Source organism: Gasterosteus aculeatus, chromosome 12 (assembly GCF_964276395.1).
Source record: "Gasterosteus aculeatus chromosome 12, fGasAcu3.hap1.1, whole genome shotgun sequence".
Lineage (NCBI taxonomy): Eukaryota > Metazoa > Chordata > Actinopteri > Perciformes > Gasterosteidae > Gasterosteus > Gasterosteus aculeatus.
The window spans coordinates 6,085,557-6,110,216 of NC_135700.1; the positions used below are offsets into that span (position 1 = coordinate 6,085,557).

The 24,660-nt window shown below is 44.9% G+C and overlaps 1 protein-coding gene across 13 annotated transcripts in view; it reads left to right on the top strand.

Annotated features, from left to right (window-relative positions):
* The window catches only part of akap13a (A-kinase anchoring protein 13a), a 77,348-nt gene extending 52,956 nt beyond the window's left edge, over positions 1–24,392 (top strand). For 4 of the 13 annotated variants that reach the window (XM_078085215.1, XM_078085219.1, XM_078085223.1 and 1 more), the window contains 24 exons: positions 2,092–2,134; positions 2,322–2,433; positions 4,854–5,013; positions 6,900–6,967; positions 7,083–7,149; positions 7,678–7,825; positions 7,995–8,107; positions 8,315–8,464; positions 8,892–9,148; positions 9,947–10,072; positions 10,504–10,621; positions 11,802–12,050; positions 12,134–12,210; positions 13,411–13,592; positions 14,363–14,445; positions 14,539–14,727; positions 15,804–15,950; positions 16,392–16,465; positions 17,183–17,227; positions 18,510–18,560; positions 18,647–18,931; positions 19,980–20,144; positions 20,813–21,176; positions 21,754–24,392. In XM_078085215.1, coding sequence (XP_077941341.1) covers positions 2,092–2,134; positions 2,322–2,433; positions 4,854–5,013; positions 6,900–6,967; positions 7,083–7,149; positions 7,678–7,825; positions 7,995–8,107; positions 8,315–8,464; positions 8,892–9,148; positions 9,947–10,072; positions 10,504–10,621; positions 11,802–12,050; positions 12,134–12,210; positions 13,411–13,592; positions 14,363–14,445; positions 14,539–14,727; positions 15,804–15,950; positions 16,392–16,465; positions 17,183–17,227; positions 18,510–18,560; positions 18,647–18,931; positions 19,980–20,144; positions 20,813–21,176; positions 21,754–21,806 — 3,326 coding nt within the window. In that variant the 3' untranslated portion in view covers positions 21,807–24,392. Of the gene's footprint in view, positions 1–2,091; positions 2,135–2,321; positions 2,434–4,853; positions 5,014–6,899; positions 6,968–7,082; positions 7,150–7,677; positions 7,826–7,994; positions 8,108–8,314; positions 8,465–8,891; positions 9,149–9,946; positions 10,073–10,503; positions 10,622–11,801; positions 12,051–12,133; positions 12,211–13,410; positions 13,593–14,362; positions 14,728–15,803; positions 15,951–16,391; positions 16,466–17,182; positions 17,228–18,509; positions 18,561–18,646; positions 18,932–19,979; positions 20,145–20,812; positions 21,177–21,753 lie in introns of all 13 variants that reach the window. The other 9 variants (XM_078085217.1, XM_078085221.1, XM_078085216.1 and 6 more) reach the window with 5 other exon arrangements.
* Positions 24,393–24,660: the final 268 nt, after the last annotated feature.

The following is a 24,660-nucleotide window of genomic DNA, read 5'->3' on the forward strand; positions in this document are numbered from 1 at the left end:
TACACGCACCACCGGAAAGATTACACCGATGTCCCTCTCTGTGAATGTGGCGGTGCAGTTGTAGCACAACTCCTCCCGCCTTCAAACTGAGCTCCGCGCCAATAAATCAGACCAAGTGGAAAGTGAGTGCTGCAGGGATGACGTATTTCTGTTTCTACTCAAAAGTTAGCACCGCGCTTTTTCCCTCGACAGACAAACCCATGGGAATTTTTTTGGTATTTTCTTTAAGACGCTTTAAGAACGTCAGAATTCCACAGAGTGCATTTTATGTTATGAAACGTTATAATCTCTTTTTATCTGTCTGAACCACAGACCTTATTTCTGGCAGCTAATCAAAAGTCTGATGGACTTAAAGACGATGGAAAATAACGCGCAAAGATGCTGACTCCCATCAGGGTTTTAGGACCCGTTCCTGCAGCCCCCTGTTAAAGTTTCCGTTTTATACGTCCATACCATCTTAATAAGTTCTTGCTGTGGCTCTTTCCTTCCTGCCTTCCTCCCCAGCAGTGGGACACCTAAGACGTAAGAGGCGAATTTCCTTCTCTTTCAGCCTTTCCCCCATCCTCAACAAATCTAAGTCTCAGTCTGTTTTCGGGGACTCCTCATCTAGCGATGATGATGATGATGATAACTTGAGTAAGTAAAGCCCTATAAGCTGCAGTAGATAGTAGCTGTGATGTTGGACCCAGACCGGTAGTTGTTGCCGTTAGAGCCCTGGCTCTCCCTCAAAGAACTAACCCAGAGGCAAAAGTTCCGTTACGACTTCATAGTATTTAGCCGCAAAATGCCTCTTGTTACGTTGAATATCCTGAGAAGCCTTGCATAAACATACAGCCTTTCACTTTTTACAATGCTCCCTGCAGTGTGTACGCTTTTGCAACTAGACGCCAAAGGGTCCAAAGTTCAGCTGCATCAAACTTTTTTAAGGAAACCGGTACTTACTGCTGACATGAAGCCGTGTGTCTTGGGATTGTGCAGTTAGAATACAACTAATAATACCTGTTGACGACAATTGTAAAAACCCTGTCCAGTTCTGGGTCCAGGATTCAGCTGACCTATCCTTAGATATGTCCCCGTTTTTTAAACGCAATCACCGGAGAAAGAGAACATATAATTATCACAAACACCGCTGGTAAAGGGCCTTCTCGGATAAATGTGTGTCAACTTTAGTCAAAGACAATCAAGCCTTCCCTTTGCTTATCCGTGAGCTTTTTCCATTGGCGCTCTACGTCTCCTCCCGATTCAACTTTGTCCCTATGGACCTGGTTTGGGTGTGACTTTCGGATGCAGAGCCGGCGAGCAATGCTTTGCATACTTGCTTACAATGCGCTACAGAATGTTGAAGGCGAAATGATCGTGAGGAAGGAAGTTGCCCCCCCCTCGATGGTGATGATTTAACTAAGGCCCCGTGTGTGGAATATGTTTTAATGGCATTTTAAAATGTATAGCTGTGGCCATTCAGTCGGTGAAGTCTCAGCTTTAAATCTGTCCACCTTCACTCAAAAGGTCAACCGGAAAGGATGTGTTAGCAAAAGGTCAAAGGTCGCTGTGACCTTTTCAAATAAAATGACTGGCCATTGATTATTATGCTAATTAGGACAATTTCACTCAACTGTAAACTGCAGCTTGTGGTGGTTGACGGAGGCAGTAATTCTGCATGCTGTTGGGTAACACATCTTACATACATTTTAAAGATGGATTTTATGTGATGTGAGACGCGGCCGCAATATCTGATCAAGTTGATTTTTGTCCATCATTTCTTATATAAATAGAACAAGACTTCTGAGAGTTCAAGGCTTTTATTTCATTTGGAGCTAGTATTTTAGCAGTCATCAATGGCACTGGATCAAAATGTCGCCCTTCCGCTTGCGTCCGTGCGTGTTTGTGTGTGTGTTGGTAGCTGCGGTTTGAGGTCAGTCAGCTCATTCACTGGTGGTCAGCTCTGTCCAACCCCTAAACATTTTCACCATTTTGAAATGGAGATAGAGGAGAATTTCCACATTTCACAAATGTGGAAAAATTTCACAACAACTAGAAAATAAACTCCTGACACTTTGTCCTACCCATGTATTCCTGTTATTTCTTCTCTAGGTATGAGGTCGTTTTCCAGCGCCTCCGGGTCCCTAGCGTACAGGTCAGTTAAGCTCTGCACACACACCATGACTGAAAATAGTTCCTGAGGCTTTTACAGCTTTACAGTGCTGTGAAAAACAGCGTTTGGAATGTGTTAACAGGTAAGCCTTGGGAATGCAGCTCCTTGAGGATAAAATGTGTGTTTGTGTGTGTGTGTGTGTGTGTGTGTGTGTGTGTGTGTCTGACAGTATATCTGAGGAGGAGCCGGGCCCTCTGCGGAGCGACACTGAGGGGAAGAGCGTGACGAAAGTCAGCCGGACCTTCAGCTACCTCAAGAACAAGATGTACAAAAAGACCAGGGTGAGGGAACGTGGATATTTAACTGTCTGTTACCCTGTTCGGCTTCCATTCCCAGGCCTCTCCACCTTTTTAAACGTGTCTTCCTCTGAGCGAGGATGACCGAGCAGCAAGCTGCTTTTCAGCCTCCCACCACTCACACTGGGATCCTTCTGCTGGCTTCTGAACAACTCCAGTCCATCAGACTGTGGTTTTCTTTTCTTTTTCAGTGATTTTCTTCAGGGCAAGTTGGTGTCTTTTTTCAGATTTGCCCCCAGAGCCTTTTCTTTGTTGCAGACATGAATCTCTGGATTAAAAGACAAAGTCTGAGCAAGTTATTTAACGGCAAAAAATCTTTTTCCAGTGAGAATATCTTCTTATTACATTATAAGCAATGAAAATTCTAGTCCTTTTTGTGAGAGAAAAACAACTCTTCCTCAGCATAATGTGGACTTCTTAGTACTAAAAAATACTTAATGAATGAATACTAAATGAAAGCACAAAACCGCAGGAGTGACGCACTGTATTTTGATATCCAGTAATTATGCTTATTTGGGAAAAAATTTACTATTTAGAGCAACTTCAACTTTTTTTGCAATCCGTTATTGCGCAGTCGTTGGAGAGAGACGCAGAAGGGTGAACAGGAAGTAAAACAGGAAGACGAAGATGACGGTGGTTTTATAGTCTTATCCAACCTCAGTCGCTGCTCTGCTTTTAAAGATACAGGGGAAACATTATTGACCATGTTTTTCTTTTTTTTTAGCAAACTATTAACAGGGCTTTGTTGCTGAAGTTGGCACCAGGTTGTTGAATTGAATCCGTGCAGTATGTTTGTTGTCGGGGACAACCAAAACGGCAACCTCAGCAACCGCTGACCTGTCACGCACCACGTTGAAACTTCCAAAGTCTTTTTAAGAAAAATACATTGTCCGTTAATAACAACAGCCAGAGTCTGGATGTCCTGTTCAGAGAGGAGGTAGTTAGGGCCATTTTGAAATCGCGTCTGTACCTCCCGTCGCGAGCCGATCACTTCCTCATTGCGGCTTTCACTCCGATGTAGCCTGAGTGCCGCCAGAAGCCTCAGCCACAGCCAGTGATGTTATGCAGGAGCTTCACGCGGAGACACCGCATCTCAACGAGATGGAAAGGTTGGCTGGAGGTAGGCGAAAGGACTGCTCTTTTTTTATTTATATTTTGTTTTTTCGTCTAAATTGTAGTGGAAGAGGCTGTCAGGTATCATGTGAAAACGGTTCGCTGTGTTCCCTCCTGGAGCTGATGTCTTTTTTCAAGTCAAGTCATTACCTCATTCAGTATGTTTCACCCATATGTCTTTTTGTGTTGAAACCGTGATTCAGAATTAATCATTTCTGCCACCAGAAGAACTGATGCTTAAATGTTGAATTGGCTGTTTTTTTTCCAAAGCATTAAACTTTTTTAAATTTTTTTTATTGTGTTTAAAAAGAAGATATCATTGAGTGTCAAAAAAGGAAGCGATTCTTATAAAAGTCACTGGGGTGCAGAATGCTCATCTGGAGTTTGTCGCTGTGTTTCGTGGTTAGACAGCTGTTGCATGAAGTGACAAGCGTTGTTGTAATGCAACATGCAGGCGTCTGTGTTCAAGCCAGTCGAACGGCGCCTCGAAGCTGCCGGTAAAGAAGACGAGAGGAAAAAGAGAGCTACAGTGTGTCGGAGCCTTGTGGTCCCCTCAAACCGAGAGGCCCGGGGGCCGGCTATTAAAGCGAGCTGGAAACTCAATTTCCCGCCCCCGCTCTACCGTTTCCTCTGGGTTTGGGTGGAGGCTCTGTGATGCAACTCCACGAGAATAAGAGCTCTGTTCTTCTCGTAGCTTTATGGGGATTGTGATTCAGCTCGGTGTACCGAGATGACCAACAGCTGAGGACGACCTCGTCTGCGAGCGCGGACCAGACCGAATGCCCTGTTGTGCAAAGGTCGGAGATCCGATTCCCAGACAGCGAATCTCCGTCAATTTGAAAGGAGTCACATAGACAGTAGCAGAAAAGAGATAGAATACTATTACACCAATAGCATAACCATAGTGTGGAACTGTTCCGAATTATAAACCACCTACCAGTAATCCTGTTAAAAATACAGCAAATTCCAGGTTTTAACGCTATTATTATTTATTTTTAAATCAAAAGATTCCCTGAAACAAAGACTCACTGCATTCAAAAAGTCTTCTAATGAGGCAATCTGTTGTCAACATAGATAACGCAACACTTAATATGCAAAGCCCCTTGCTGCGTAGTACATTGCTCCGCTGGGTCAAGATTGGAATTTATCACAAGCAACTGGCCAAACGTGACTCAGCATTGTCTCTCTGTTTTTGTTGTTGTTGTTGTACTAGGCTGGAATAAAAGGTAAAGTAATTACCGCCCTGTCTTGGTTGGGTTGTCTTCTAAACTATGACGCTGCCCCCTGTGCAGGAAAAGGACCGCGATAAAAGGGAGAAGGACAAGGAGGTCAAAGAAAAGGACAAGAAGACGATCAACGGTCATCTATTCACACCAGTGAGCCCGGGCCAGGCGGCCCAGTGCTTCCAGTGCAACAAGGCTTTCAACAGCAAGGAGGCGTTCCAGTGCACGCGTAAGTCCCTCTGTAGTTTCACCTTGAATAAGAGAACACGCTAATCTCTTTGCGCTGCTGAGAGCACCCAACACTAAACATGCAAGTGTACTGTAAGGAAAAGAAAACCTTTTGTGCAGTGGCCCCTGCATGTCAAGCCTTGATGCTACGTGGCATCAACCTACGGTCAAAGCTCTGTCAATAATCACAGGAGGTTTCCACATATGTAGTTTAAGAGTTTATTTTGGGAAGAAAACTAGGGAGATCGCATAAGAGGATTTGCATTACTCCCCAAAGGGGAAACAGAAACAATGCAATGCAAACAATGCATCATCTACAAACGTTAGATAAGACCAGGTAGTGGTTGTTAGTTAGTTCCAAGTCAGACAACAAACACAATCATAAAACAGTGTAGAAGGAACTTGTTTCAACATTTTGATTAAAAGGGATTTTTTTGAAGCATAATGGAAAGGGAGCTAGTTTATTGACTTTATTAACTTTTTATATTTTTTTTCAATTGATCGTAACAGATAGTATATGTATATGTTTGCTTACTATCTTGCTGATGTTATTTAAGTGTTAAAAAGTCAAAAACTCAAATAATACCAAACAGAAAATCCTTTTACCCTCTGAGCTTCATGACTTGTTTGAAGTAGTGACGCTCTCTAAAGGACAACTTCTGATGTCCCCCAGACGGGCTTTCAGTTCGGACAACCAAACCTTTTCTTGCATTGTTACTGAAACATCAGCAGCAACAATAAAGAGGATCTAGTTTATTGCACAAGCCTTTGGCGCAAGCCAGACACCGCCTAATAAGGAGAAACAGCTCTGCGATGGATCAGACGATTCTGTCAATGGTCACAATGTGCCTCAAACTGGCAGGAATCAGCTCCGGTTGGGATTTCTGGAGCCACAGACTGTTCTGAGGGGAGATGTCTGGCCGGTGTCCATTCAACAGACAGTTGCCCTTTGTCTGAGATTAGCTGGAATCGCTTGAAACGTCCACAAAAAGCATTAAAATGCCCTGCAAAAGCGTTTAAGAGGAGAATAAATCGGCTAGACTTTAAGCTGCTTTTACCACCATTAGTAACAGAGAAAATTAGATCAAATGCCCTAGAGAGGCCCCTTCCAGTGGGGAAAACGTGAAGCTGTGCCCTGTGGGGGGGCGTTCCAGCGGAGAAAATGTGGTTGACTAGACGTTAGCATGTATAACACGTGGTAAAGTGACATATCTCCCGCACTACATGCTGTTCACACTGGACTATTTTCTCCCCCTGACCGAGAGAGTGTCAGAGCGTGAGTGCATTGATGTAATCCTAAAGAGCGGAAATGTTGTTGGTTAGCATCTGTGACGAGTCTGTTTGGTTTCAACATTTCTGTCACCCGCATCCTCCCAACTGACTGCCCATATGTAGAATTCTGGACATTTCTTAAATATCAATTTGACATTCCAAATGATGGTCATAGTATGTTTGTATTTGGCTCTGCTGGTTGTTCATTCAGTAGTTTATTTAGTGGTCCAGTCGGTGGACCTCTCTGTTTCAAAGTATGGAATTTAGAAAAAGTCCTTTCATTGATTTAACAGAGAAGATCTTATTTTAATCCAATCCAATATGATGACTTTGGTTTCAAAATGTGGCTTTGGAAATGTTTTTATAAAGGACATTTTCCCACGCAATGCACTGTCCGTGTGTCATTCTTTTCTTTTTTTCTTTCGTATTACCCCTCCATTGCATCACATGCTCTGCTCCAGTCTGGCTTTCATTAGTGGGCTGGTGGAGTTTCCTGGCCGGCTATGAAAAAAGTCAGAGTCAGAATGTCTTGCCCCCACCTTTTCCACACGCCCTCGACACCCCCACCGCCGCGCTCATAGCGTTCACTCAGCGTTCTGGTGCTTTTCTTTCCAGACTGTAATGCCTCCGTCCACAAGAGCTGCAGGGACAGCCTGCCTGTTTGTGCCAAGGTGAAGATGAAGGTAAAAGTTCCCCGAGCGTAACCGCACCACAGATTCCAGACGCTTCTTTGTCTCCTGCAACCATTATTGATGCAAACTCCTCATTAATACTTTTGTTCTCTCCTTTTCTGGCCAGCCGCCCAAACAACAGTTTTCAGTACCAGATTCAAGCCTGTTTCCTACGGTCACGATGAGGAACAAATGTGAGTGCAAAACCACTGGCACATGTTGTCATTTCCAGCGCTCATCTGCAGATCTAATCGAAAAATTCAACATTACTTGTTTTTTTTAGCAGCCATTTGGACTGGAAATAGCTTCAATAAACCAAGCATCTGCAATCCATTCCTACTTTGTGTTCGCTCACAGCAAGGTTATGGGCTGTTGTGAGAGGAAATCACTGAAAATGACTCACTAGAAGAGCAAATCTTAAGAGTGCGGTGCTACTAGCTATGGCCATTTCAGAGTGAACAGGAAACAATCATGCGCTTCCTGCTGAGAAACATCATGTAACTCCAGCAGTATCACTACATGTAGTATGTGTCATAATGTCTTACATCTTACAGCCTAAAACTATTCTCTGAAGGGTAGCTGGAGGTAATTTTCTTTAAGACTTTAAAAAAGAATGCAGGTTTAAGGACCTTTGTCCTACACCTAACTTTGGTTGTTGCCTGTATAGTGCTCAGTGATGAGCACAATATTCATTTCCTGTAATGTGTCTGTCTCTGGTCCAGCTGGTGGAACAAGGGAGCGCCCCTGGTCTGCCATCTTGTCTCCCGAAGAGCATCCTTCCCTGATGATCCCATCACGGAGACACACCAGCATCATGACCTTCCACGGCAACAACCTCTCCAAGAGTCTCTCCATAAGCAACATCGCTGGGTGAGCTGCTGTGTGTTTGTCAGAGAATGCTTTTAATGTTTTTGCATTAAAGCCACTTTGGGGATGACATTTTATTTGACCACTGCACCATATCTGCACCCTGTTTGTTTAATCAGCTTATTGGGTGTTTGTGGTTTTAATTTTGTGTTTTTATTGTTATTATCTCCAGTCCGGTGTTTGACGACATGCCCATTAAAGGCCTGCGGTATCTCTCCCAGTCTACCGACTCCCTCAACAGAACCAACCAGGTCACAGAGTCCATGGAATCACTCACTGATGAAGGTTAACACACACCCACACACACACACACACACACACACACTAAATTAAATAATCAGTGCAACGTCAGCAAATAATAGCAGTCTATATACGAATGGGATATAGCAAATGGCGGTGACGTAGCTTTACTAATCAAAACAGGAACCAGGTCGATATAAAAAAAATCCTATTATGTAACTTGAGCTTGAAAGTAGAAGTTGTGTTGTGCAGGGACGGAGATGATGGACGGCCAGCTGATGGGGGAGTTCGAGGCCGAGGCCAAGGAGCTGGAAGCAGACTCTTGGAGTTTATGCGCGGAGCAGCAGCAGTACCTGCAGCAGCTGGACAAAGAGCTAGCCAAGAAGCAGGACGTCATCTATGGTGCATTCCATTAACCTGAATACGCTTTTAACAAGTTCATCGGAAATACAGGAAAATGTTATGCAACTTTAAAAAGTGCAGTTAAGTGTTTATGCCATTTAGTCTCCATTGTGTCTGTTTTTTAAATCAAGTAGAAATAGTAGTAGTTTAAATGAGTAGAAACTACTGTATATGGTGTAGTCTATTAATAAAAATATATTCATTCAGTTACATACTGTGTGTCCAGACGTCTCAAGCCTTTGCTTAGAATCTATTTGAGGCCCCTGAAAAGCCTATTTTCTATGCTTACACAAAGGTAATCAGTGACACACGCTGCCTGACGACCTCAGAGGTAGAATTATGCAGAGGCACAGATGTGTGGTCGGGTACACAAAGTGCTGCTTAAGTAATGCTTTGACCAGGCGTCTCCTCCCCTCGTGTCCTTCAGAGCTGATGCAGACGGAGATGCACCACATCCGGACGTTGCGCATCATGTCCGAGGTCTACAGCAAAGGCCTCCAGAAGGAGGTGCAGCTGGAGCTGCAGATGTTGGAGAAGCTGTTCCCCGCCATCGACGAGCTGCTGGAGCTCCACACGCAGCACCTCCTCCGCCTCCTGGAGAGGAAGAAGGAGAGCCAGCTGCAGGGGGGGAGCATGGAGGGAGGCTTCATCATCAACAGGATAGGGGACATCCTGGTCAGCCAGGTTAGAGTGCGACTTCAGGTCCCCAAATTGTGGCTCCTTATTTTCTTCTTTTGGGGCATCTTTGCTGGAAACATGGTGGCTGCAAATATTTAAAAAGAGGATTTAAAAACAGCACTCCCATAAACTATTCAATGTCAGTGAGTTGGTAGGTTGGTTCACTACTTTGCTCCGGACATGAACATAATTATGAGTTAATTATATAACTATTAGGCAAATGATCGCCATGACATTTGTACACACAAGCATGGTCCCCATAGGATGAATCCTGTAGACTTCGGAGATCCCTTAACTTTTCTTTCCATTTGACATTTCAGTGTTTCCAATATTTTGGTTTATTACAGAATTCCTGGAAAGGGAATAACATTCCCATCAGCCTCAGCTGGGCTATGTGTTAAGCTCTAGTAAGAAAGGCCAACGCTAAACCGAGATGTGGAACAGCACAGCTGCTCAACATCAGCATGATCCTTTTGGGTATTATTGCTCAAAGCACCTCTGTTCCTTCATCCGGCCTCGCACTGTATTCTCCTATTTCCATGTTTCAGGACCGTTGAAACAGATAGCAGTCCCCAGCGCTGTTTTAGTATGCTGTATGAGTTAATTCACCTCTTATGTGACGCGTTCTTTAAATATGGTTCTTCCGGTTTTACCTTTTGGAGTTTTGAAACTAAAACACAGTGCTTACAGAGTCCCAGCTCGCAATAGAAGTTCAAGCCCTAGTAGTTTTTTTATTTAATTTTCTTTTGCTCTGTTGTACCCATATTTATTTTGCCTATTCATGCCTGTGAAATTCTGCTCCAGTTCTCAGGGTGCAAAGGTGAAAGCATGAAGAGGGTTTACGGAAGATTCTGCAGCCGCCACAACGAAGCCGTGAATTTCTACAAGGACCTCCTGACCAAAGACAAACGCTTCAAGGCCTTTATCAAAGTAAGCCCCTTTCAGCCAGTCCCATTTTAGTCACTGCTGTGTCCCGCATCAGTAATACTTTTCTGAAGTAGAGATGTCTGGTCTTCCGGGAGGCGATGTTTCTTTTGCTGAATAGATGTGTGATAAGTGGCACTCATTGTGTTAGCCAGGAAAGCTTGTTCTCATTCTGTCTCTTTTTTTCATGCACTTTAAGCGTTTCTATGTGGGCCACAATACCCTTAAGACTGTCTGCTTTATTTCAAATGCATTAGTTTTTCCATTGTCTTTTATTGTTTTGAAATGGTCGTATCCATAATCACAGCAAACACCATCTTAAGTAATATGCCTGTATTGTTCTACAGAGAATGGAATTTACATTTCTGTTTATCGTTTAGAGCCACCTGCTACATTGACATGTTTCACTAAAGCACTTGTTGTTGTTTTTTCCCCAGAAAAAGATGAGTAGCAGCATTGTGCGGAGGCTTGGTATCCCAGAATGCATCTTACTGGTGACCCAGAGGATAACAAAGTACCCGGTGCTAATTCAGAGAATTCTGCAGCACACTAAAGGTTAGTTTCCTGCCGGTTGACTCGACTGTATGGATTGGGGAAAGTGGCGGGAGGAAGTTGGTTTTAATTGGGGCTGCGCTGGCGACTACAGATCGATTAATGAGATGGCAAAAATACAGAGTTCACTCTGTGTTCAATTGTTTTGTTGGTTCCGTAAATAGCTCCGCTTCGTAGCGTTCGCTGGAGACATTTAAGTCTTTTATCAATTCTTATCTATCCTCTGATCACTTTGCATAAAATATACAATACAAGATAATAATTTAGTGAAGTTGCCCAAAGACACTTTGATAAGCATATTTTTACTCAGTCTAGAATATGTTTATAAAATCTATTAAAATATCAAGGTTGAGCAAATGGAAAGCCTTGTCAGCTTAAATCACTTCAGGTTGCCGGTAGACCTCCTCCCCTGGGTTCAGAGGCTCCCACATCCCCCTGAAGATGATTTATATATATGTGTGTGTATATATATTATATATACATATATACATATATATATATACATATATACATATATATATACATATATATAGAATATTTAGGCTAAATCCACTGTGGATGTAAAATATTTCACACGTTATTTAGATCTGATTGAAAGCACCTCTTCGTCTGGCCTCCCACTGTGTACATTCAATCTAATCCCCCTCAAAGCCTGTTTATAGTTCTATGTGGCACGGGGGGGCTCTACCTTAATCCCCAAGGTGCTTTAAAAGGACTCTCTCCTGCCAATGCTGATATTTACTGTGTGGGAGTAACATGGCACGCTCACATTTACAGATAGGATTATGGTGCTCGAGAGCACTCAGGTACTAACCATAGGAGGAAAATATTTGACTTTGGGGGGGAAAGTGTTACTTACTGATGTCTGAAACCCAAGTGCACAATATAAACAAGACATGTGTATCAGAGACATATCGACTCTTGGGCTTAATCATGGTGCATATTTCATGGGCAGAGTCCAAATTGCCAAATGGCCAAATGGCCATGATGCATTTTGTGTCTGCCGTTTTTTTGCACCGGCATGGAAATACAACTGTTCTTAAAATCATACTTCCTCAGATAAAAAAGATGGGGCTTTGGTTACCGGCCATTGGTTAACAGGTGTTTTTGTCTATACCGAGACAGTTATCAATGCTGGACCGCTACCCTGTCTCACCTCTCTCTCGTCACATGTCGAGCGCAGAGAGCGAGGAGGACCACGAGGACCTGACGGACGCCGTCCGGCTGGTGAAGGAGGTGATCGCCGCGGTCGACAACAAGGTGAACGAGCACGAGAAGAGGCGCCGCCTGAAAGACTTTCACGGCCGCATGGACAGCAAGTCCATCATGATGACAAAAAGCGGCCAGATCTTCGCCAAGGAGGATCTGCTGAGGCGGAGGCTGATCCACGACGGAATGTTGCAGCTGAAGAACTGCCAGGGGAGACCGAAGGGTGAGGAGGCCGCAAACTCTGCCCGTAAACGCGCGTTCACACGTTGTACTTATCCAACCACTTTCCTCCCGGCTCTTCTCCAGACGTCCACGCTCTGCTGCTGTCGGACGTCTTCGTCTTCCTCCAAGAGAAAGACCAGAAATATGTCTTCGCCATGCTGGTAGGATTCCCGCTCTCATTTCTCTCTTTAAGCCTTTTGTCCTTCTCCTTGCCCCCTGTTCCTTCCTTTTTCCCATCTCTCCGGTAATGAAGATCACCGCCAGAGACATTGCTGTCATGTTTTCCGATCACACTGTTGTTGCTGTTGGCTTTACCCGCCGCCCTTTGCCTATCCGTAATATTGCATGACATGGTGAGCTGTAGCTAATAAAGCCGCTCTCGCCATCCAAACCAACTGTGATAAATTCTAAAGGTTCATAATCAATTATAATTATAAACGTCTTTTTCCGTGTTCACAGGACTCACAGCTTCGTGGCACATACGCACACAACCACACACACACACACATAGTGGGCGGAATGAAAACAGAGGCAGGCCTGTGGCATAAAAATCCATCATTCCAAAAACTTTGAGATTGTTGAGTTGAAGCCATTGACATAACGTGTGGCTTTGAATGGATACCGGCCATGTGAACCAGGTTCTCAAGCCTCAGTCCTTAAGATCCCCAACGGTGTAAAGTAGCCCAGGTCAAAGGTCACCTTGGCGGAAAATTAGCCGAATAAGGTGGTTTCAGTTGAAGCTTAATAAAACCGAGAAGGAGGTTTGTATAAAAAAGACAAAGGTACAGATCAAAAATGCACACTAGATTTCCCTTGATTGAACCTTTGTGCATCCCTCACAAAGCACGAGCTGCGGATTGTGGATTGTACCATTATTCCACAGCACAGTTACTTTAAAAAGAACCTTTCCCTAAACCTCAGACGAGATTGCTGAAAAAACTTTGGGATGTGGTTTAGTGCGGCTGAGTTTCACTGGATCGAGAGGTTGTGGTGTTAGCTTATTAAACCGTGCTTAGCCTTTTTTTTTTTTGCAACCTTAAGGGTGCAAAGACCGCTGATCAGCTGACGATAACATTAACCAGCATCTAAAAGTATTCTCTCCTTATTTCTCCCTTCCCCCCACACCCATATTTCTTTAACCTATCTATCCCTGTCCTTCGGCCCTTTTGGGATGCCTGTTTTTCCCTGATCGCCTATTCCCGTCCTCCCCGTCCTTTCACTCCCCCCCTGCTTCCACCCACCAACAACATTTGTTTTCCCTCCTCCTCTTCATCTTTTCTCTCTCTTCTGTTCATTCTCCTCCTGCCTCGTTTGCCTCCATCGACCCCTCCCCTTCTTCCCTCGCCCTTCCCTCCCCACAGGACCAGCGCTGCACGGTCATCTCCCTCCAGAAGCTGATAGTGAGGGAGGTGGCCAACGAAGAGCGCGGCCTCTTCCTCATCACGACGGGCATCGAGAAGCCGGAGATGATGGAGGTCCTGGCCGGCTCGAAGGACGAGCGCAACACCTGGATGCAGCTCATCCAGCAGGCCATGCAGTCCATGTAAGTGGGATTTATTTATGCGTCTAGGTGATTTTAATTAAAAGAGTGTTAAGGGCATTTTGCTAATACAACCATTGAATGCTTTTTTTTGGCCAGAAGAACATTGTTTCACTGAGAGTTTCACCTCAGGCTCCATTTACTTCTAACTTAAGCTCATTAACTCAACTGGCCAAGACGTGCTTCACATGCCCTATTGGCTGCTCAGGGCTCATCCACAGCATTTCTGTGTTGTAACCCAGATGTTAGACCCAGCCCAGTTCTCCAGATAGTAATAAACGGGAAGCTGTGACAAAGCACTTTGCTGTCAGGAGGATTAGCGCCGCTCTACCTGGGGATGGGATGTACTCAGGGACAGTCTAATACTGGATTGGCTTCAAGGGCAGCTCACTATAAGCAGAGGATTATTCCACTGCAGCCAGCAGGAAGGCGAGAGATCTACCTCTCTGTCACTCAGTCTACTTTTCTCTCCCTGTCAGATTGTTCAAATACAAAAATCAATATATTGGCAGAAGTGAGGTAGAAGAGACTCTGCCCCACCTCTGTTCCTGTTCAGAGGTGTTAGTGTTATACACACTGAAAGGCTGAAGAGAACAATTATTTCAAAATCGGAAAGAACTGGCTAGTCAATAATAGTCAGAAAAAGAAATAGCCACTTTATTTTTATCCAGGAATCAAAGTCTTTGGCCATTCATTTCCAACTTGAATTGTTTCATCCCTGCTTGTAGACTTATTCAGAGATATTGGAAGTGATGTAGATTTTGATTGGACAGGGAGAAGGATGAGGACGAAGGTATTCCCAGTGAGACGGAAGATGACAAGAGACAACTGGAGACGAAAGCCAAGGAGATGCGAGGTGAGGGAAACACGTCCACGGTCTCCACAGGGGAAAACATTTGCCACAAATGCTACAAAAATGTTCTCCTCCCCGCCTGTCTCTGCCGGTCAGATATGTTGAGGCAGAAGGACACAGAGATCATGTCTCTGCTGGAGGAGAAGGTGCAGCTCTTCAGGGGGATGTGGGAGCCTCTGAACCCAGGGGAGGAGGTCTACCGGCAGGTCCAGCCTTTCTTCCGGTCGGCCTGCAGCCTGGAGCCGCCCAGGGGGGCGTCCATCATGTTGGACGCCCTGCAGGAGGGTAAGTCGGAGTGTGTTGTGTATGTGCTGTTTGCGAGTTCCGAACAATAACGCAGATCTCATCCGTGCAGCTGGACACTTCCTTTTATAGTTATGGTATCTCCAATCTTATTTGCCCTTTAGTCACAGAGACAATGGTTCCTGTGCACTGCCCAGTGCTTCGGCAGCCCTGTTCATCAGATGTCTCTGAAGGGGGAAGCAGCGTTAGCCGTTAGCCAGAGTGAATAGAGTTTATTCGGACAGAGAGAGAATGCCGTGTGGAGAACGTTGGACGTACATTTAAACAATCCAGTTTTGTAGATGTTTGGCTGACTGATGCATGAAGCTGCTGCAAAAACCTTGAGACTTAAAAGATGTTTAATTAGAACAGTGTTTCCTGGTCAAAAGAAAACATATAATTGACAAACAAAGATGTAAAAACACATTGTTATTTGTTGTGTTTTGCTACGGTATTGTGCAATGACAAATCACTGTTTCTTTTTAGATGTACCGTATTAGCATTCAAAATAATACACACTCACTGAATGTAAACAAACGCCATGCAGCCAGTCCTTAATGAAGAATAAAGTACTGCTGCAGGAAGAGAGTGCTCCACGATAAAGCAGCAGCAGCTGATCACAAGTAAACATGCAGCTAAGGATGTTTGCAGCTCTAATGCAGCTTTTACAATGGTCTCCACTTTTCAAACCAGCAGCGACGGTGAGCTACACCTTGTAATCCTTGATCCATATGTAATGTCACGTCCCCTGCTGAGGTTGTCTCAGCTCATCATTAGCGCTCGTTCACCTCCACCAGCAAGATGTCGTTCTTTTCACCGTCACACTCTGTGTAGCCCAAGTTCGTATAATTTTATAGGGCCGGATATTTTATCTTTTAGCAAAATAGCTCTGTGGTTCAAACAGGTTGTCAATAGTTGCTAAGCAACAGAAGCCAATTGCTGGCTGAAAGCAGAAGTGCCTCGTAGGATTAGTCAGCGCTGAGCTGAACCGTAACACAGTTAGCCGGGGTAATTCACTTACTGACATTGATTTTGGTCCCCCCCCTCTCTCTCTGTCTCTCTCTCTCTGTCTGTGACAGTGGAGACGCTGCAGGGGCTGGTGAACGGCAGCCTGGGCGGGGCGATGGTCGACATCCAGGAGGGAGGGGGAGCGGGGCCCGTGTGTTTGCCCCGTCGAGCCGAGACGTTCGGAGGCTTCGACAGCCATCAGATGCACAGCAGCAAAAGTAAGCCTCCGTGCAGACGAGCGGTGTGAAGACACTGAACCGCATCGACTCAGTGACCCAGAGCGGCAAAGGTTCACTGCTGAGTTGATGTGCAAGCAGGGGTCCGCATCCAGCACTTTTCCCACAATGCCGCTGTTCAGTGCAGTGTTAGGTCGGTACTTGGTCAGCAGAGTCGGCGCCTGAGGCGATGCCTCACCACTGGAGGCTTGAGTGCTCGGGATGGGACTCCAGTGGCACTGAGGCAGATATTGAGCCATCAAAGGCCTGGACTTTTATGTCAGTAGCAGCCTGCAGAACCACAAAACAATTTCTAGCCGTGTGAAGCTTTAAAAATATATAATAATACATACATTTTCCATATAGTTGTGCCTGTGTTTCTGAGTGTAAGTGGATCTAGCCGCCGGGTTCATCTCCATCTCCTGTGGTTTCCCTTTCTGTCAGGTGGAGACGTCGAGGAGAGCGAGGATACAGCGGGTGATCTGCGCAGGACGGAGTCCGACAGCGTTTTGAAGAAGGTCGGCATCTCAGCTGCCAATTACCCTTGAAGCCGCTACGCCCCCGCCCCTCAATGAGAATCTCCAGGCCGTGTGTGGGGGTGCATTTATGCGCCCACATTAACAACGCCATCGAGATGAATTTAGCCACTTCTCTCCCACCAGTGAATTAGCCTCTTGACTCCTCCTGCAAAGGGCCTGTTGCTAATGGCGACCATCAGTTGTATGCAAATTCAATAGTGGAGGAAAATGAATGGGCGGCCTTTAGGGGCTGCTGCCAGCCTCTGTAGTTGTTTATCCTGCAGAGATCCAGCAGCTGGACTGCACATGATTGTGTCTTAAATGTTTTAGTGGAGCCGGGCTACTCTGCTGCCATTCACTCTGCTAGCGTGATTTTTATTTCCGTTTTGTCCCGGGCGTAGAGCCAAAGTTCACAGGGGGTTCAGCAGTAAAAGAGCTGTTTGCAGAGTTCTCGATAATCTGTAAATGGAAAATGAATTCTTTGAGCTGTTAATGCCCTATTGAAAACCTAGTAAGTGAAAGACTGCTGTGTTCCTGTATCATTAATGTACACAGATACAATTAGATTTTTACAGTACACCCACATGTGCAGCTGTAATCCCATTCAGTCCTACACACTGTACAGTATGCACGGTACACACTCCATGATGTGTGTGTGTGTATATGTGAGTGCATCGCTGTGGCAGTGCTTAAGGGTGTGTTTTTGCTTGTGTGCAGGGAGGAAACGGCAACATGCTGCAGCTGCTAAAGAGGAACAGTGAGGTAACGTCAACTTCCTGTTTCTAACTCAATTAGAGCTGCTGCTGTCATGGGAGCCGTCTAAACTTCATCATCATGAATCTATCACCTGAAACAGCAGTAATGGCAGCAGCGCGAGTAGTAGTGTCGTGTTGTAGATTTTTGTTGTATTAGTGGTCTTACTGTGAAGCATCAACTCATGTGGCAGGCAAAGTAAACAGCTTGTTTCGAAGAGCACGCTTTAAATTATAGCTTTATAATGAAATGATGGTTAGAATTACAGAGAAAGGAAAATGATCTAAAAAGTGACATGAGTACCGCAGCCATGCTAGCGGCTCTGAAGCTGTTATTGTGAGCAGCCTTGTGCCATGTTTTGCATGCCTTCAATGAGGAACACGTTTGAATGATCAGCACGCACAAAGTTGACCTTTTTTATTGTTGGATTTGTTTTTTTTTGTTTATTAGAATTAAATCCTTTTAATTAGTCATAACCTAAATAATTAGAAAAATGTTGCCAATGATGGCGGTTCATGGACAGTCAGTTGATTAGCTGTTATTGTAAATCAGCTTCTATTCCAGCTATTCAGTAGATTCAATTCATTAGTTAAGAGAAAAATGTTCTCTGGTGGTGAGTTCAAGGACACGCTGCTGCAACCAGTCATCGAAATATCTTTACAGCTTGCAGATGGATTGCATGCCCGTATAATATTTGGTTAGAATTAGTAAATCGGAAATTGTTGATTTCTATTCTGTTTTCAGAGTAGAAAAGACAATAATGTTATGTATGTTCCCTACATTTAAAACTATTTCTGTTAATAAAAAGAGTTGTGAGAAGCTGCTATATTTTTAATAATTAACCGGCTATTGACCGGTTCCGCTAACTATTCCTACAGAAAATGTTTTATTTTAAGGATGCTGCTCATGCTCCTGTACATTTGATCACTTCTCATCCTCCTCCCTCTACTTCTTACACAGACAGCAATGGATGCCATGCTGCATTTATATTTGATGCACAAGACTTTTTGCAGATGTCACTCTTTATAAATATGCCTGTGCAGTCCGAGTTCACACGCGGCTGAATGCTCGACTCCATCGTCTCTTTGTTGTGCGTTTTTGAATGGAGTAAAAGTCCACACATCAGTTGGGGTTTAATGCTGGCTTTGCCTAAGAGTCCACTGAATTCACCTTGCATTAATCCTCCACTGGAGCTTTTACTTAGAAATGAATCTTTTCAATTCAAGTGCACCGATAAGCACAGACGGATGTTTTTAGTTGTGTATGCTCAGCGATTTCTCTTTTCCCGCAGCAGTTCCTCCACAGTGTCTCCAATCTGCATTACCTGCTCAGCACCCTGCAGGTAAGAAACTGTAAAAAAACACAAAACCACGTGTCTACCACCAGCGGTCCTGTGCGATTGTGACCCTGATCCTCCCTCCGTCCCAGGCGGTGGTGGTCCAGCAGGACAGTTTCATCGAGGACCAGCGGCAGGCCCTGAGCGAGCGCGCCTCCTCCAGCTCGTCCTCCCTCACGTCCCTGTCGCGGGCGTCCTCGCGGCCCAGCTCGCTGATCGAGCAGGAGAAGCAGCGCAGCCTGGAGAAGCAGCGGCAGGAGCTGGCGGCTCTGCAGAGGCAGCAGGCGGCTCACGCCGAGGAGAAGAGGAAGCGGGAGAAGGAGTGGGAGACGAGGGAACAGCGGCTGACGGAGAGGGAGGGGCAGGTGCACACCCAGGTAACTGTGATTCACGTTGATGTATTTCTCATTGATTAAGTATTAATGAATGAGGGGGCGGTGCCGCAGTGACTCCAAATGTAACCGTATTTGCTCTGCTACCTGATGGTTTGGAATGTGCGATGGCGGTAAACACGCAAAGTTTCCCGTAGTGATGGCCGACTGCATTCGGAAAACTGAAAAGCAATAAAACAAATCAAATAACTAAACGTTGCAGCGGTGGTAGAAAGGTTCATCCCGGGTGGCTTATGATAAGCTCAATGCGAGCCTGCTATGCCGGCTTACTCAAATGACTAGCTTTAGATCTGTCAACGGATAAACCACGACAGGCAGAGGCTGTCGAGGCTGTGTGCCGCTGCAGTATTTATAATTGCCTCGACTGAGTTTTAATGCTTTGAGCGGTGAATCGAAGTGAATCGCCTCTAAAGAAAAGCACTTTCTCTTCCTTTTGATGACTTTTAAAAACGCTAACAGTAATCAAACAGTTACAGAAGTGTGAAGTGAAGAGTTCTTACAGTACAGAAAAAGAGTTAACCGATGCAGTGAAGACAATCACAGTTGGCTTTCCACAGATTTGTGTAAAGACCTTCTGAATTTGATTGATCCGTAGAAACAATGCAGATCCGTTAGTGAGGAAGTCGTTCTCTCTGTACGTGCACTCACTGTTTGCATCTGTCTGGCTGTGGTAAAGAGGGTTTGTTACTGGTTAACGGCATTCGTGGAGAATGACCGAAATGCAGCGGTGATTCACATCCATTCAATGCACACAATGTAGTATGTTTAGCATATGCAAAGAGAAATGAAAACTGCTGTTGAGGCGCAACAATTGCAAAAGATTGCATTTCTCGGCGTGAAGAAAGGGTTTCATTTTGAAAGTGCATCAGTAATTAGCTGATTCGTTCATTCAGTCTCAGATAATGGAGCTCAGCACTACACATAGTCCACAGATATCAGTGTGCTCCACTATGAAGTGACATCCTCTTTAGTTTCTCACATCCCACTATACCGTTTCAATAAATCCATCAACGTGCCTCTCCAACCACTGCAGGAGGAGGAGGTCCTGAAGCTGCAGGGCCAGCTGGAGGAGGAGAAGCACGGCCTGCAGGGGAGGAAGGAGGAGTACCAGAGAGACCTGGAGCGGCTGAGGGACGCCCAGAGGAAGCTGGAGAGGGACAGGGAGGCCGTGCAGCGCGAGCTCGACAAGATGGAGGAGGTGAGCGGGGACTCTTATTGATTTCTTTCCGAAGGCAATGCCTTCGTCGGCCCCTCGGCGAGCTTTGTGGGATGCTGTGTTTCGCTCAGACACTCTTTCGCGGGGTGTTTACAGGCGCTCACGTTGGAGGCTTGCGCCTGAGTCCTCTTCAAAACAGCTCTGGGAGGGAGAGGACTGGTAAACAAGTCACAACAGAAGTTATATTTCCAGGCTTTTATGCCAAAGTGTTTTTTTGGCATCACTTTCTTTGAAGCCCGTGTCTATAATTCATTACAAACCCACATAAGGCATAGAACTCTGCTTAAAGCCATGTATAATTCAGTGCAATGCAAGTTACTTTAAGTGGCCATTGTTTGCTTTGAGTGCAGTGAAATCAAAAAAACATTCAAAGAGTAATTAATACTTTACTGAAAGCACACACTTATATAATACATTCTGGCTATAAAACAAGTCAGTCACACCGGTAGTTATGATATTTGACCGTATGTCATCGGTTCTCATTATAGTCATAAAGCATTACAAATATTGATGAGTGCATATTACTAATTCCAGGGTCTGTTCATAATGCACTAAGGACGTATCAGAAATGTTGCCCTTTTGCTGCCATTAAACCGCTTTGAAAAAGCCTGATATTTGTATCTTTCATGCGCATGCGCTCCCCGATGTAGATAACAGCTGTGCATCTTCTGTACCTCCACCTCCAGAGGAGAGCCTCTACCACGTCAGAGGAGTCCCTGGTCCCCAGCAGCCCCCAGTCCCTGCAGCTGGACCCGCCGAAGCTTTCCTCCTCCTCCTCCTCGTCCTCGTCCTCCTCTTCCTCCCTGCTGAGGCTGCAGCCGCAGCGGTCGAAGCCCAAAGGGAAAGGCCTGAATCCCTTCACCTCATCCTCCACCAACCTCAGAGGAGGAGAAGCCAACAACCAGATCTCAAAGGGCCTGCTGCAGCTGGCCAAGAACAAGAGCAAAGAGGGCAAGGAGAAGGAGAAGGAGAAGAAGAAGAAGAAGAGCAAAGGGGGGAGCACGCCAGAAGCAGGTAGAGAATAGTGAATATGAGGAAGTGGATGCATTTACATTTAGTCAGTATTAAGTCTTTTTTCCTTGAACGAGAAATTTAAATATTTGTTGTTATGAAGACATAAAATGTAAAAAATGTTATGAATCACTCGTTTTCTTTTGAAGACCAGTTGTTATTTAATAATTCTATTTTTAGAAGACAAAAAGACGTAGGACACCTACTGCACCTGTACATTCTACCCCGAGAATCGCTGTTAGAGTGTGAAATATAAAGACATTTGTTAGCCGATGAAACTGACCCTCATCTTTAACAATACCATAAGAAATACTCAGGAGCGGCCGCTCAGCCTGTCATGGTTGTAGACTCCGGTGATGCGTTTTTAGAGAAATTGAGCTTTTAAGTGTCAGCTTGCATCAGGCTTCCTCTTTATCTCACAGTCCACCGTGCAGAGCATTCACCATCTCCCCCCGGGTCACCGGGCGCCCGTCTCCGCTGGGTCCTAGCGCCAGCTTAGTTTACGTCCCTGGATTAGACCAGTGTCGTCTGAAATGCAAAGTACAGTGCACAGTGTGAACTCCCTCCTCCTTCCTTTCAGACCCCTCGCACCTCCCGGAGACTCCTCGGGATGGAGAGATCTTCTTCTGCTGAGAGGCGAAGCCCTGCTCCTCTTCCCTGCACCCATCACAGCGACTCAGGAGGAATGTGTTACTGCCAAGTAGTAATAAATGCATCTCCATACGTAATAAGGCAGTGTGCCACCAGGCTTCTTTGCACCTTTAACATCATCCTTGAAAATATCTATAAATTATGCAGTCAAGCAATTTAAATATACATACAAGAGAATGTCAGAGAAATATATATATTTTGTATAATCAACTGCAAGTTAAATGTTTTAGGGATTATTCGGTTCCCGTTTCCAAAGACACACAGGTGCCTGGTGTCCAGATTTCTTAAATTGGAAGAATTCTGAATTTGCGAGCATCAAATTGAAAGCGGTCGACAGCCGGTCGCCCTCACAAGCTCTGCCGAGTGAGTCTCAAGCTCCACGGCCTTTTCCGGGTTTTTGGGATTCTGTTTCTACGACCCCAGCCGCTCAACCATCCGTCCCGGTGTAAACACACACCGACGAGAGGCCACTTGGAGACACAAATGAATGACAACACTGGAAATGCATCACTGCTGACCACTTGTTCAAAAAATGCACAGAGGAAAAGTCTGCAGGAACCGAGTGACATGGCAACACGACCCCTCCCACCCAAAAAGACAGTCAGGATTCCCACTGAAAGCAAACATTCCTTTACTCACTAAAGCATATCTGGTCCACTAATTCTGCCTTCTGTAAGTTCTTAAATTCAAATACCTCCGGTAATCTTCTATAGAGACTTTATGCCGTCTGTCTTGTTGGCGGGCTGGGTTTTAATTTATTTGAATAATGGATTCCTCCATTTGGCAGTGAAACTCTTCTTCCAGACTCAGCGGTGATGAAAGGACAGAGACGTATCTCCCTGCGTCTACCGGATCAATTCATATCCTTTTGTGTGTTGTGGAGCCGCTGATGGATATTAGCTCGATCCTTGCTTTATCTCCTCGTCAATGGGCTTTTTCCACGGCCCTCATCTCTCATCCCAGCGCCGACGAGTGGAGCTTCCCTCTCCTTTTTTAATTTTTTTTTTAACTAATCGCGCGTAACTCTGCAGGTAGCAAACTATCGGCTCCTGTGTGTTGCAGAGTGCAGCGGCTGTGATGATAGACTCTGGAGGCGCTTTCAGAACTAAGGAGGCTGTTAATCTGGGGACAAAGCAGCTGGTTAGAGGAAGGAAACACGCCAGATGAGGCTCTGTTTTGACGCCTAATCGGGAGAAAACGCTCGGCGTCTGGTGGTTTCAAATGAACCGGCGTCGGGAAGCACTTTGGTCCAAATATGTTCATGGTTCCTTGAGTTTTGTTATCCGTGTGAGAGACCAATCACAGAGATCTTTGTACACTGTGGAATTAAAAATGTTCTTGATCCAAATGACCCAAAGCGAGGCTTCTAGGTGTTGTTTCCACGGTGACCTGTCTTCATTTTTTAAGCCTGTGTTTTATCCCCACTAAGCCCAACTTGTGAGCCACACAGGCGCACACACGTTACCTGCTGGACAGGTAGGAACTAAAAACAGAAGAGGAAGTTTTAAAAGATAAATAATAGAAAGGTTCTATTTCCCATTGGCTCACAGAGCAGCGCCACCGAGCTGCTTTGTGGCGGCTGAGGATTTGACTTTGTGTCCGGGCCCGGTTTTATTATAGTGTGTCTTCTAAGAGGCTTACGGGGACAGCCAATTAGTTGCTTCGTGTCTTTAGTTTATGGCTTTTTGGAGTAATCCTGTCAAAGAAACGGAGAAGAATGAAGCCTCTTGTTTTGTTCCTGGTCGGTTTCATGTGTGTATTGACCACTAGGGAGCACTGCGCCTATGACAAAATAAGTCTCTCCCCCCCCCTCTTCCCTTCCCTTCCCTCACATCACAACAACAAAGTTTAAACTTTCTTTTTACATATTCTACCTGCCGTGAGAAATTGACATATTTTTCTCAGCGGGTCGTCGGCGTACAGAGATAATGTGATGAGAGTGGGCTCTCACGCGCTGTGACATTTTCCCAACCGCATTTGTAATTGAGTGCCGAAACAAATAAGTTGTCAGAGATCGTAATTGGTATCGCAGAGAGAGCAGTCAGCAGCAGCTTTAATGTGGGGGGGGGACCTGAAGACGTAGCGGTCGGAGGGAGCGGCCGGGCAGAACCACAGACCTCTGTGTGAAAGACAATCATGGTGAGGAGGATGATGATGATGATGATGATAGGGCTGTCCATGAGACGAGTGTGTATCAGGTCAACCCTGCGTAGCCTTAAATCCTAGACGATAAATGCACTAAAGTAGAGCTGAGCATCCTCAGGAGAGAGAGAGAGAGATCATTTATACCTCTGCTTTCAAACGAAGGAAGACTTTTGCACCGTAAAATTGGTGTGGATTTGTTTTGTTCCCAACAATGTAAAAAAAAACAAAAGACAAAGGGCAAAAGACAAATATGTAAATATGATGTATGTATAAAACAAATCAAATGTACAAAAAAAGGAAGTGTCATTTGTGATCTATTGTGACATTTTGTAAGTGTTTTATTTATGTTTCATTCTCACCTACGGGGTGATGGCAAGTCACATTTCTCTCACAATAAAAAAAAAATCATAATGGACATTTCAAGAATGGCTTTATATCTTTTGTCTCGACAAAATGAAACACTGAAGTGCATCAGGTTTTATACTGTATTTGTATGTATAGTTACATCTTACATCACAAGTGATTCAGAAACGTTTCAGCATGCTGATCAATTCTTCTTTTTTTTAAACCGCATATCTGCCAGTGAGTCAAATGAGTTAAAAACGTTTTTAACACAAAACACTTTAGCGCACAAGCACAGCGCAAACTAACATGAAGAGTAGAAGAGAACTAGAGATCCACCTTCAAGACT